General features: G+C 43.6%; 1 protein-coding gene across 11 annotated transcripts; it reads left to right on the plus strand.

Moving 5' to 3' along the window:
* Nucleotides 1–1,627: 1,627 nt before the first annotated feature.
* On the plus strand, nucleotides 1,628–13,785 carry LOC310684689 (phospholipase A2 inhibitor CNF-like). 11 transcript variants are annotated; one of them, XM_083456165.1, is made up of 6 exons: nucleotides 1,628–1,717; nucleotides 6,908–7,008; nucleotides 8,698–8,811; nucleotides 9,458–9,607; nucleotides 11,474–11,605; nucleotides 13,439–13,785. In XM_083456165.1, the coding sequence occupies exons 2-6, from the start codon at nucleotides 6,963–6,965 to the stop codon at nucleotides 13,642–13,644; spliced, it is 648 nt and encodes a 215-aa protein (XP_083312291.1). In that variant the 5' UTR covers nucleotides 1,628–1,717; nucleotides 6,908–6,962; the 3' UTR covers nucleotides 13,645–13,785. The 11 variants fall into 11 exon arrangements, with proteins under 11 accessions (XP_083312291.1, XP_083312283.1, XP_083312290.1 ...); XM_083456157.1 differs by lacking the exon at nucleotides 1,628–1,717 and adding an exon at nucleotides 4,122–4,143 and having other exon boundaries at nucleotides 6,911–7,008; XM_083456164.1 differs by lacking the exon at nucleotides 1,628–1,717 and adding an exon at nucleotides 4,125–4,143.
* The last annotated feature ends 216 nt before the right edge of the window (nucleotides 13,786–14,001 follow it).

Here is a 14,001-nt window from a genome sequence, read left to right on the forward strand (position 1 = left end):
ACTTGGAAAAGGGTAAAAGAGTATTGGGAAATGATTCATAATGAATTGAAAAAATGTTCAGAAGTACTTTCCAAAAAAACCCCAGAGTCCATTCTATTGGGGATAATTCAGACTGAAATTCCCAGGTGTCAAAAAAGGTTATTTATGTGTGTCACTGCTGCAGCCCATGTTTCGTTAGCCCAAATATGGAAAACAAGCAAGGTCCCAACCAAAGAAGAATGGCAACTTAAATTGACAGAATATGCACAGAATAAGAGAACAAGAAGAACATACATATAGAGAAGATTGGAATTTTTTTATTGAATATATGGGAAATAACTATGTACAGCTGAAAATGCTGGCAGCATTAAGATAAATTCAACAGTGTAATAAGTCTTGATGGGTGTAATAATGGAATACTGAATGGTATAGTTTTTGTAAAATATGCAGGGATTTACAGTATGATATGCAAAATGAACCATGGAAAGAGAAGAAAGGAAGTCATTGATATCTTAAGGATGTAAAAATGAGAAAATTATAGAAAAAAGAAAATGAATGCTTGGAGGGTCAGGTAAATTAATAAATGGAAATGATATTTGTACATAGTAGGGGTGTTTCTGCAAATGTCCTTACCATGGCCAATTTTGCACTCACGGGGGGTGTACCACTAATAGGTGGTACAGAAATAAATTTTCACAAATTTGTGGAGGATAAGGCAATCAATGGATGATATTATAATTAGTAGTAGTACAGTGGTACCTCGGGTTACATACACTTCAGGTTACATATGCTTCAGGTTACAGACTCTGCTAACCCAGAAATAGTACCTTGGGTTAAGAACTTTGCTTCAGGATGAGAACAGAAATTGTGCTTTGGCGGCACGGCAGCAGCGGGAGGCCCCATTAGCTAAAGTGGTGCTTTAGGTTAAGAACAGTTTCAGGTTAAGAACGGACCTTCAGAACAAATTAAGTACTTAACCTGAGGTACCACTGTAGTAGTAATAATAATAGTAGTTTATGTAATCTATATCCCACGCTTCCTTTTGAAGGAGCCCAAGACGGCAAACATATTGAGATAAAACATTTTTAAAGCATTCTAAAAACATTCAACCATTGATTTCCAGGTTGCCAGGAACTGTCTTTTTACCCATTGAATGCCTGTGAAATGTGTGTGTCCCCCAACACACACTCAGAACCGAATTATCGGTATCTTTATTAGTCATTGTCAGCAGTAATAATACGCTATATTTTAACCTCCATTGTTTTTTTACTTTCAATGTATAGCCTTCAAATGTACAACTGAAAAATGTCAGCATATTTATAAGAGACCCTTCAAGTGTCCCTATTTTCCAGGGACGGTCCTGGATTTACAGAAGCTGTCCTGACTTCTGATTTGATCCCGGAATGTTGCACTTTTCCTTAGGACGTCCCTATTTTCATCGGAGAAATGTTTGAGCGTATGGAGTTATGCAACCCCCAAGATAAGGGGATAAGTAACTATACAACGTTTAGAAGACATCTGAAGGCTGCCCTGCGTAGGGAAGTTTTTTAAAAAGTTTTATTCCGTTTTTATATATGTTGGAAGCTGCCCAGAGTGGCTGTGGCAACCCAGTCAGATGGGCGGGGTATAAATAATAAAATGATGATGATGGAATAGGATGTCCCCATTTTCATTGGAGAAATGTTGGAGGGTATGTTATGCAACAACTCAAGAGATATGAAAAGGCTAAATGGGAGCTGTAAGCATGTGTGTCTAAAATAGGAATGTTTCTAATTTCTTCCTAAAAGTTGATTAACTAGGGAGGCAGATAAACTTCACCAGGGAAGTGCCACCGCAAAGGCCCCGCCATAGGTCAACGGCCACTGGCTCACCTGTCCTCCAGGGGTGCCAACTTGAATAAAATATTGGGGGGACCTGGGTAATCCCTGGTGCGTGCACACCATTCAAATGGCGATGCCCATCAATTTTGGTGGGGCAGCCCCCTCAAATATTTTATTGGGGGGCCCTAGGACTTGGCTCCAAGGACCTTGCCTGTCGATTGCAGGGTGCAAGATACCTGAAGCAGGGGAAAGAGCCTTTTTAGATGCTTCTTTAAGAAGAGGGTTTTTTTGGGAGGGGGGAGGTCAGGCAATGGGGCGGGGACCATCTGTTCAAACCACCTGGGGAATTGTAGCTCTGTCAGGGGAGTTTGCAGCCACCCCTAACAACTCCTAGCACCCTTAAACTATAGTTCCCAGGATATGAAAATGATATATTGATGGTATCTAACACCGAGTAAATTGGCAAAAATGTATAAATCTAAATCAAATAAGTGTTGAAAATGTAAAGAGAAATAAGGTTCTTTTTATCATATGTGGTGGTGAAGGGACAGAATACCCAAATCCTGTCTGTGAAATCACCCCAGGCTTCAATAATCACCCCAGGCCTCAAAACTGTCCAAAACTCCTTTTGTCTTCTAAAAAATCCAAAACAGCTCTTCTCTGCTTTTCTCACAAGATGCTGTGGCAAAAGGCAAAATGTTACTTTTAAAGGCTAATGAATAGGCTCTGTTCATAGCAGGCCTGAGAAACTGAATCTTATCTCATTCGGTTGCAACATCTTGGACATGCTTGAACCACCAGGGCTCCTCGACCCACCCCCTTGGCTTCTCATTCCCCCTTTCCTGGGAAGAGTGCCAAGAGTCCAATAGTCCCAAGACAGCTTTCTGTTCATGTTCAGAGGAACTCATGGACAGGACTCCTGAGGGAGGAGAAAGGAGGAGGGAACTGGAAAGGGGTATATATGCTTGTGCACAGGACTGTGAACTTCATGCATGCTTTTTGTGACTTATCACACTTGCTCCTTCTACCAGTTCATGGATGGTAGAAATAAAAGCCTTTTCTCCGAACTACAGTGGTGCCCCGCAAGACGGAAAACCCGCTAGACGAAAGGGTTTTCCGTTTTGAGGGTGCTTCGCAAAACGAATTTCCTATTGGCTTGCTTCGCAAGACGAAAATGTCTTGCGAGTTCCTGCGATTTTTTTTCGCTCCCCACCCCCTTTTTCTAAGGCACTAAGCTGCTAATAGCCTTTTAGCAGCTAATCCGCTAATCCCTTAAGCCTTTAATAGCCGCTAAACCGCTAATCCGCTAATAGGGTTGCTTCGCAAGACGAAAAAACCGCTAGACGAAGAGACTCGCGGAACGGATTCTTTTCGTCTTGCGAGGCACCACTGTATTCCTTGAGTGTCTGTTGACTCCCACTTCCCTTTCTCAGGCACAATATTTTTCCCACCCGAGGGCAAAGCCTCATAAGGCTACAGTAGTCTTGTAGTAAGGTTAAAGCTTACTGGAAAATGATATATAATGAATCAAAAGCGATGTTTAAAATAACGTTTGTAAAACAGCCAGAAGCTTTTCTTTTGGGAATTACAGGGACAGAACTACCTAAGGTGTATAGAAACATATTCATGTATGCTACTACAGCGACAAGAATGTTACTCGTCCCAAAATGGAAAGAAGCAGAAGTCCCAGTAAAGGAAGAATGGATCCAAAAACTTATGCAGAATATGCAGAAATGGTGAAACTTACCGGAAGAATAAGAAATCAAGATAACAAACATTTTATAAAAGAATGGGAAGGGCTTATTGAATGTTTACAGATAAATTGTAAACAGGTAAGAACATTGGCAGGATTGTTGCAATAACCTGGTTTCATAGAAGTATATATTCAAAGCGGATGAATAAATGAGCAAATTAAGTTAACTTGGATATGCAAAAGATATTAAAAATAAATTTAAGGAGCCACAGAAAGAGGGGGAAGGAAGTCAAGTTTTGAAATGTTAAAAAGACTGTTAAATTTGTGAAATGTATAAACCTGAAAAGCATAAATAAAATATAAATAATAAATAATAAACTATAGTTCCCAGCGGGGCCAGGTTTAGGTTTGATGAGGCCCTAAACTACTGAAGGTAATGGGGCCATTTATATGTCCAGCTTTCCTTTGTCAATTTATGGTAATTTATGGACCTAATGGGTATCTAAAGCCATTTGCACATAACAAAATATGCATTTTATCAAAGTAATTTATATAGAAATGAGCAAACCAGTGATATTTTAGGGAGCAGGCTAGCAGGCGGGGCCCATGACTTACATCATAGGAGCCTACACAACACAAAAGACTGTTGCTGTATGTAGGTTTTATTTGTTTTTTTATCTTATATTTTGGAAACGTACATCCAGTTTTTCCCCTCCTTTATTTTTTTTGCCCTCCCCAAGAGAGTGGGGCCCTAAGCTATAGCTTGTTTATCTTATACGTAAATCCGGCACTGGTTCCTAGGATCCTTAGGCCGGGGTGGGTGGGGAGCCATGACAGTTCCATAGCGGTTCTGTAGCGCTTTGCATTTACGGTGGGTCCAAAAACGGAGACGCTTGGCGGCTGGGAGTCTGTTTGGAGAGGTTTGTTACGCAGAGGCCAAAAAGAAGAGGCCCCTTCCCCAATTTTGTAGGGAGAAGAAGAAGCCGGGGTGGGGAGAGGGCTGGGTGGCGGTGGCAAAGGCTCTTAGCCTGGATAGGACTAGGCCTCAGCCTGCATTCCTGCTCTGATCCGCTTTGAAGGTTTTTATTTTTATTTTTTCCCCCAGGCGGTAGGTATACACCTTACAAAACAAAACAATTAATGAATCCAAGGCCTGCCAGTTTCCTAATAATAATAATAATAATAATAAATGACTTATTCCCCCACCCACCCAAACGGGGTTGCCCCAGGCCCTAAGCTCCCTCGGCCTTGAGATAAGAGATATCTCACCTGACTCCAGCAGGGCAAAGGCCTGCTGTAGGATTGCCTAACAATTTGGAATTTAATGCAGGGTTGCCTAACAATTTGGATTTTAATGGGCTGCGGGTTAGCTTGTGTGGGGCTGTGGCTTTACAAGGAAGGATCTGGCCGTATTCTCCTCCCCCCCTGCCTTCCGTGTTATGTATCTTGGTGTTTGCCTATAGCCACCAGCTTAGCAGTTTTAAGAGGATAAATATTAATTGGCAGAGGCGAAGGTATCGCTGGTCACTAGGAACGGTGGTTGAAAGGTTCTCTGGGTGGAACAGAAATGGAACAGAAAATGGCTCTTGGATGTTTATATCATATCATATCTATCTATCTATCTATCTATCTATCTATCTATCTATCTCTTGGTTGTCTAAAGGCATCTGTTTGGGCCACAGTGGGAAGTTGGATTGTTGTTGTTGTTGTTGTTGTTGTTGTTAGTACTCTCATTTTGACTCAAGAAAATCACAATTTTATAGTTCAAATCGGGGGGAAATAAATACAGTACATGAACAAAAGTACAAAGTTTTACAAAATGTTTAGGGGTATGCATACCCTTGCGTACCCCCAGAAAAAAGCACTGATGATGATGATGATGATGATTATTAACTGTCCATCCATTGATCTCAGGGTGATTTGCAACAAAAAAATACAATAAAAAACCCCAAATGCATAATAAAAGTAAGAACCAAAACAAACCAATAACCCCAGCTACCTCCTTTTTGGCTTACTTTATTTATTTATTTGGAACATTCGTACCTTGCCCTTATGCCAAAAAGGCTCCCAGAGTGGCTCACGTGCAATCAATTAAAAACAAGACAGACTTTTACAGTCTTAAAAAATGTGTTACATGAGGGAAAAGAGGTAGAGAGGGAAGGGTGTGTGTGTGGAATCAAATGCATGCACCAGTTCTTAAACAGTTGCTCTCATAATAACCAGATGACATAATTGGTTGGGCTAGGTTTGGTCTGATCCTGCCCGTCTCTTGTGGGAAATTTGCAGCTCAGTGGCAAAGCATCTGCTTTGTGTGCAGAGGGTCCCAGGTTCAAATCCAAATTTATTTGCTCCTTCGGTGGGGTAGACAGAGGCCAGTGCCTGATACCCCTCTGCAACAGATGACTGTGAGGGGTGAGTGTCTCCTGCCAAGGAGAATCAAAAGCCTGACTGGGTGCAGTGCCAGCTCCAAATTTTTTGTAGGCTCTACTAATCCTCCAACATGGCTGGGGAGTTTCCTGTAATTTGTTTCAGATATTTTGGGAGCATGAGATGAGCATTTGAGAAGCATATTAGGATTCTTTGCACAGCAGAGAGAAGCCTCTTGTTTAGGAGTACAGTAGTACCATGGTTCTCAAACTTAATCCATTCCAAAACCAAAGCGTTCCAAAACCAAGGTGTGCTTTCCCATAGAAAGTAATGCAAAACGGATTAATCCATTCCAGACTTTTAAAAGCAACCCCTAGAACAGCAATTTAACATGAATTTTACTATCTAACGAGACCATTGATCCATAAAATGAAAGCAACAATCAGTGTACTGTACTATAAAATAAATAAGACAGTATTGTAGATGATTAAAATTAAATGATAGTCATTGTTTGGATGGGGTGGGGGGCTTTTATCCATTTCCGCAGTCACACAAGCAATCAATCAGGAGCTGAACTGGGTTCCACACAGTCACTAAAACAAATTAATTGAAAAAGCCTCAAAAACGCAAAATAAATAGCAAAAAAAAAAAAAAGGGGGGGGGGGTTCAGTTTGACTTCTGAAATGTTCCAAAACCAAGGCAAAGCTTCTGATTGGTGAAGGTGCCCTGGAAACAATAGCCGACAGCTGCATCGGACGTTTGGCTTCCGAAAAACATTCGAAAACGGGAACACTTCCGGGTTTTCGGCATTTGCGTACCAAGGCATTTGAGTACCAAGGTAGCACTGTGCAGCTGGACTGTGTCTTCAGGAAGACAGAGAGCTTGCAAAAACCAGACCTCAGCTGCTTGCTCAATTGCCAACATGACTCTTTGGGCAAAGGATAGGTCACCTCTACCTGGAATTCATGTTTTCAGCTTGTGGTAATGAATTTCCTGCTGGGCAACAAGTCTTATATTTTTATTTATCTTGCTGCCGTGAATGTTTTAGCAGATACTTTGAGACACAACATTTGCTTCATTGAAGGAGCTTTTGAACCATCGCCATGCAGGCTCTTCTGGGAATTTTCTTCTTCTCTCTGCTAACTACAGGTAAGGGGCAGCTGGAAGCTCATAATGGTATCAGAGTGGGAGATTTATTTCATTAGGAAATCTGTGTTCTTCAGCCTAGAGGCCCTGGACTGCAACTCTCATAATCCCGGGCCATCGACTGCAAAACACTGAATTACATCCAAGCTGGTATGACCTGGTGTCTATTTATTTACATGACTATCCAGTAGGGATGGCTGAATCTGTCAACTTCATTTTTTCTCTCTCAGCTCATCATTTTTCCAATTTAAATTTAGTTCTCCATATTTCTGCATGAGTTTGAGATTATTTTTTTCATCCTCGGGAAAATTAATCGGCATTTTCAAAAAAGCCTCAATAACAGAATCGCAAAATAAATAGCAAAAAAAAAAAAAAAAAGCGCCAAACTTAAAAAACTAAAAAAAACCAGGTCCTCCTCCTCCTCCTTTACTGCCACCACTGGAGCCAATCACCCCATTGCCACTTCCAGAGAGAGATGCAGACAGAAGCTGCAGATCCATTCTAGCCTTTTTATTCTGCCTGTGCCTCTCTCTGTCTGCTTCTCCTGGTCACTGGTTTTTTAAAACATTAGGGGGTGCCTGGGTACACCCGGCAGACACCCAACACATGCTTATGGTAAGATGCAATGTCATGGGCAAGGCTAAAAGTACGGTCCCAATCCTATCTGCTATCTACGAACCTAACTGCTGTATACAAGAGCAATGCATGAACAGGGTCTGTGTGCGTGCTCTGATTCCACAGAAACACAGGAGGGCAAAAATGTACTTAATGTAAATTTGCTCCTTTATCTGGCATACAGGTTCATTTTTAAAATAAATAAGGAGTATATGGAAGCGCACAGAGCCTTGCTTATAGCCACAAGGTTTTGGAGACCCTGTTTTGTTGTGGGTATATACTGCAATAATGTCATTAATACAATAGCAGTGTATTACTGGTGGATATGCTCTGCTTTAGTTTGTTCTGGAGAGCTTCCCCAATGCTATTGCATTATTGTTGTGTGGAGCAGTTTTTTTTTTTTTTTTGGGGGGGGGGGAATACCCTGATTGGAAATGATGCAATGTGACCACCCAAAAACGTTTGCAGGCTTAAACAGCACTGAAATGTGTATGACTGCCCTAGTATCACTGTTGAGTACAAGTCATCTAGAATATGCAGTAAAAAGGATGCCAGAAAGAGTTCTGAGTGGTTTAAAAATAAATACAAAAACAAAAGTAGAGGGGCAGCCATATCAGCCCTCTACTCTGGTTGACGTGGGACGCGGGTGGCGCTGTGGGTAAAAGCCTCAGCGCCTAGGGCTTGCCGATCGAAAGGTTGGCGGTTCGAATCCCCGTGGCAGGGTGCGCTCCCGTTGCTCAGTCCCAGCGCCTGCCAACCTAGCAGTTCGAAAGCACCCCCGGGTGCAAGTAGATAAATAGGGACCGCTTACCAGCGGGAAGGTAAACGGCGTTTCCGTGTGCGGCTCTGGCTCGCCAGAGCAGCGATGTCACGCTGGCCACGTGACCCAGAAGTGTCTCTGGACAGCGCTGGCTCCCGGCCTCTAGAGTGAGATGAGCGCACAACCCTAGAGTCTGTCAAGACTGGCCCGTACGGGCAGGGGTACCTTTACCTTTACCTTTTTTACTCTGGTTGACAGCTTTGAATTCTACCCACCCTGTATCATTCATGCAATTGTCTTCTCTTCCCTTTCTCCAGGTGCCTCTTTGGACTGTGTAGTTTGCCGTGGACAAACATTCTGCACTGGCAAAAAGGAACCTTGCTCTTCTGCTGATGATGTGTGTTTCATTACTTTGGCAGAACGCCCAAAAGGTGGACCGTAGGAGTGAATAGACTGCAGTTTTGTGCAAAACTCATGAATCCACTGGCAACATTGGTCCTTCCCAACCTGGAGGGCTGCTCACATCCTCGAATGAGAGAGAGAATCTCTTGCCTTCTGTGTGCAGGACATTAGCCCTGCTACTGAGCAACTGTCTCATCCTTGTGTGTGAGGTGTGGAGAAAGCAAGTAGGGTCATGGCCTTCAAAGCCATATGTTGGGTTTTACCCTCGTTCTCAGAAAGACAGCCCAATCCTTAGCTCAGGGTGTATTGGCTGGGCCTCTACTATATAACTCATTGTGCCTCCATTTTCCTGTCTATAAATGCATATTGGGGTGGGGACTCAATATTTCAAGCCTTATTGAATAGCATACTGCATACTAAGGAAGGGTGAGATTCTCACACTTAATCTCCGTTGGGGCTCTGGGATTTACCCCGCCCAATTTTGTTCTTTACCTCAGTCTGGTTTTCACTTTCTGCCCAGTTCTTGCCGCCCTTGAAGTGAAAAAGGTTAGCTTGTGTATGCTTTGTGCATCTTCATCGCCTGTTGTGCATGCCCATTTGACGCATAACCCACGAGGATTCTGCAGACATCCCCTTACGCCTTCTAAATATACCCTCCTTTCTTGTTTTCTGCAGATAACACCACAGTTACTAAAGTAGTGAAGGGCTGCCTTTCCCCTGACCTCTGCAAAATATGGTTCGAGATCGATCTTGGACACGATAAACACATCAGGGAAAGCACTGTCTGCTGCTCACAGGAGAATTGTTCGCCAGATTCCCCTGAATGTAGGTATTATTTTACGGGCAACTCCCAATTTGCACAGCGGTTATGTTCCGAGGCTCCGAGCATTTATGTGAAATCGAGTATATTTGAAACACCATTGGAAAAGCCTCCAAACAACCTTAAAACCTCTGGAAACCCTTTAAAACCAACAGCACTTACCAACGCCAAACTCCACGACATTCACTCCCTCCACACCTCCAACTCTCCGCAGGCCTCAATGGTCGGTCAAGGGTTCCTCGGATTCCACTTGCAAAGGCTTGTTGGGTTGCTAGGCTCTGTTTTTGTGCCTTTTGCCCTTCCTGGGCTCTTTTAAGGAGGTTTTTGCCATTTTTAAAGTATGGGTTTGGCACCATGCATGTTTGTGCAGTTGTGGGCCAACTGGGCACGTTTCAATTGGTCATTTGCCTGTGCTCGGTAGCGGGTGGCAGAGCAGGATGGGGCAGTGCCGCATATACTAGAGGGGTGGGCTGAGCCTACTCCTGGAGGTCTGCCCCCATGCCCCCTCGCACTTTGCAGTTGAGCGAGTGGGCAGGATCAGTTTCCCAGGCATCAGGCTCAGCCTGGAAGCTTCCTTTGCTGCCTGGAAAACTACCCCTGGGGCTTCCCCATTGGATCTCAGTGGACTAGTAGCATATGCAACCTTCTGTTTTCTGCCCTGAGAGAACTTTGCTGTAAACGGATCCTAGGTATGTTTGTTCCTAAAGCAAACCTTTCCGTAGAGCTCAGGTCATTCTTCCAGCCTTCTGCCCAGACCAGAAGTCTGACAAGGAGCATAACTGGCAAAAGATGGATGTGTGGAGAATGATGGATGTGTGGAGATCAATGGATGTGCCCTTCAGGCACATGAAGGAATTCAGCAGGGCAGGTGTGGAGGACTCCCTGGTCTTGAATGGGGTAACTGTGCCCCTGAAGGACAAGGTCCACAGCTTGGGAGTCAATTTGGACTCACAGCTGTCCATAGAGGCGCAGGTGAATTCTGTGTCCAGGGCAGCTGTCTCCCAGCTCCATCTGGTACACCTGCTGAGACCCTACCTGCCCGCAGACTGTCTTGCCAGAGTGGTGCATGCTCTAGTTATGTCCTGCTTGGGCTACTGCAATGTGCTCTACGTGGGGCTACCTTTGAAGATGACCCGGAAACTACAGTTAATCCAGAATGCGGCAGCTAGACTGGTGACTGGGAGTGGCCGCCGGGACCATATAACACCATTCCTGAAAGACCTACATTGGCTCCCAGTACGTTTCCAAGCACAATTCAAAGTGTTGGTGCTGATCTTTAAAGCTCTAAATGGCCTTGGCCCAGTATACCTGAAGGAGCGTCTCCACCCGCATTGTTCAGCCCGGACACTGAGGTCCAGCTCTGTGGACTTTCTGGCAGTTCCCTCACTGTGAGAAGTGAAGCTACAGGGAACCAAGCAGAGGGCCTTCTCGGTAGTGGCACCTGCCCTGTGGAATGCCCTCCCACCAGATGTCAAGGAAATAAACAACTACCTGACTTTTAGAAGACATCTGAAGGCAGCCCTTTTTTAGGGAACTTTTTAATGTTTGATGTTTTATCGTGTTTTTAATATTCTGTTGGGAGTCGCCCGGAATGGCTGGGGAAACCCAGCCAGATGGGCGGGATATAAATAATAATAATAATAATAATAATTATTATTAATTTTAGCCCAATACCATGAGGAAAGAAGTAATCACTTTCTACTCTGTCTAGACAGACACAGCATGCATCAAAAAGGGTTAGGAAGCTTCTGCTTCTGCACTGCTGGGGGCAGGGGATCATAGATGGGAGGTAAGGACTAGGAATACTTTGTCTAAACTAATCTGCACCACACTGTCTTTCCTTAATTCAATTGATTCCTCTTATGTTTCAGTGCCAAGAATGCCCCCCGATGTCAATGGAAAGTTTTGCCCATCCTGCTATTCTAAAAATGATGTATGCCCTGAGGAATATGTCTATTGTACTGGAGGGAATATTTTCTGCATAGGTTTTATCACGGTTACAGGTATTGCTAATTGTGATTTCCGATGCTGCAGTCCATTTCAGTTTTTCTTCTTCCTATGGGATGTGGATTGATTTTCAGTATCGGTGGGAAAGAATTGTAGCTCAGGGCTAGCTTTTCCTGAGATGCAAACAGCATCTTCAGAGAGGTGACTTTTGTGGAGACTGAGGCAGGGAGAGTAAGAGTTAATTTTCCCCCAACCCTGCCCTCTTCGTCCCCTCAGAATTTCTTGTGGCTGCTATTTACCAAAGAAAAATGTGCACCTTAAATGCATGGATGTAGTTAATGTTGCTTCTAGCATACTTTCCTTGCAAAAAACCCCAAGCTGAATCACTGGCACCTCCAGTTAAAGGCCATAGATAGAAAAGATCTTCCCCGAGACTCTGAAGGGCCACTGCCAGTCAGAGTAGCGGACAATAATGAGCTAGAATGATTTATCCAGTCATCTTTTGATTGTGTGTTCATGATGATTTGTACTCAGGATGCTATCAGGGTGATGACACACGATTCTCCCTTTCAAGACTGCTGCTGCAAAGGTTCTGGGACAGTCACTGCTTCATTTCGAACCAGTGCATATCCTGCTGAAATCCCATAACTTTTCCTACCACAAATATTTAATTTTGTCCTGCTTTCGTTGGGGGCTAAATCCCCTCCGGACAGGAATAATGTGGTAGCACTGGAAACCCACCACTTCCTATTAGTGTGCCAACAACATGTTGCAAAATACGCCCACAATAAACACCAGCCTGGAGGCACCCGCAGCAGATGCAGAATTGAGCCCCACCCTTCTGCCCATCAACTGATGTCATGAGTGATGTCTTGGCAGGTGGGTGTGGCTTGAGGGAAATGCCCTCATGTGCCTGGGAGACCAAAATTGGCCAGTGGGGGAGAGGTCCCCTTGCCCCCTCCGGTCTAGTAGCTCAAGGCAGGTAACTTTCGAGTCCAGTCACAGCAACCATTTTGGTTAGAAAGCAGAACAGTTGGTTGGGCTCTTTCAGTCTTGCTCTGTATTGTCAGGGGAACCTGTTCCGATGCAAACAGACTGTACCATGGTACCCATGGCAAGAGCTTAGATGGTCTGACAAATTGGGTATTTCCTTGAAACCTCCTCTTTGCTATCCTTAGGCTATTTGCAGTTGACCTTTTCATCTGATGTTCCCTTTTTGTATTTTTGTTTGCCAAATAATATTTATTAGTTTTCCAAAATTTCAACAAATCAATGCCAAATTACACCAAATTTAATATAATTTCTCCCCAAAAGTTGACTTCTCACTCTTTGTCCTCAATGTGTCCGTACTTTCTCCCATTGCTGCTTGATATTACATATTTATCTCTGATTCACATTTCATTCCTTGTATTCAATTTATTATTATTGTTAATTACAGTGGTACCTTGGGTTACAAACGCTTCAGGTTACAGACTCCGCTAACCCGGAAGTAGTACCTTGCGTTAAGAACTTTGCTTCAGGATGAGAACAGAAATTGCACGGCGGCAGCGGGAGGCCCCATTAGCTAAAGTGGTACCTCAGGCTAAGAACAGTTTCAGGTTAAGAACGGACTTCCGGAACGAATTACCGTAAGTTCTTAACCAGAGGTACCACTGTATAATACTAATTATCAATTCCTGCTCATACATTTACATAACAATATCATAATACCTTAACCTCTTTTGCTCCTTTGTTCTAATTTGGTATATCAGCTTAAGGTCAGCCATGATGGATAAAATATATGTGTCCTACCGTGGATAGGTATTTTAAAAAATTGAGCAGATGGGTTTTTTTGTGTGCGCGCGCTAGTTCCTGACTCCCCTTTGATTTCTCTTTGATTTCCCTTGCAGACACGAACGTCGTAAATAGCACCATGAAGGGCTGCATTTCTGAATCTGGCTGCCAGACACTACAATCAATGAACAGACCGCTTTCTGCCTTTCCTAATATGAGAAATGTGACCTGTTCCCAGGCCAAGGTCTCTCAAGCCAGCAGGGCTGCTCCCTTGTTAGCATATCCCCTCCTAGTTCTCCTGCTGATGAAACTTCTCTTATAATGTCTCTTTTGCAGCATCTCAGCAATGAAGAAATACTCCTCTCTTCCCCCTTTGCCTCTTGTTTTCACTTCGGCCTTTCAAGGGTATTTGCCTTCTTCTCTGTTGTATTGAGTGAAAGTTAATAAAAGTTGAAAAAACTGAGATCCTATCTTTGTCTGCCTAAGAACATAGGACTCTGCTTTCTATGGAGTCAAACAATCTAATTCAGTACTGTTTAATGGGCAATGTCTCTCCAGGTTTCAGAAAGAGTTCCCTGCCAGCCCTATACAGTGGTACCTCGGGTTACAGACGCTTCAGGTTACAGACTCCACTAACCCAGAAATAGTACTTCTGTTGCTGAGCCACAGTCCTTCCCTG

This window comes from Podarcis tiliguerta (assembly GCF_965153285.1).
Source record: "Podarcis tiliguerta genome assembly, chromosome: 8".
Lineage (NCBI taxonomy): Eukaryota > Metazoa > Chordata > Lepidosauria > Squamata > Lacertidae > Podarcis > Podarcis tiliguerta.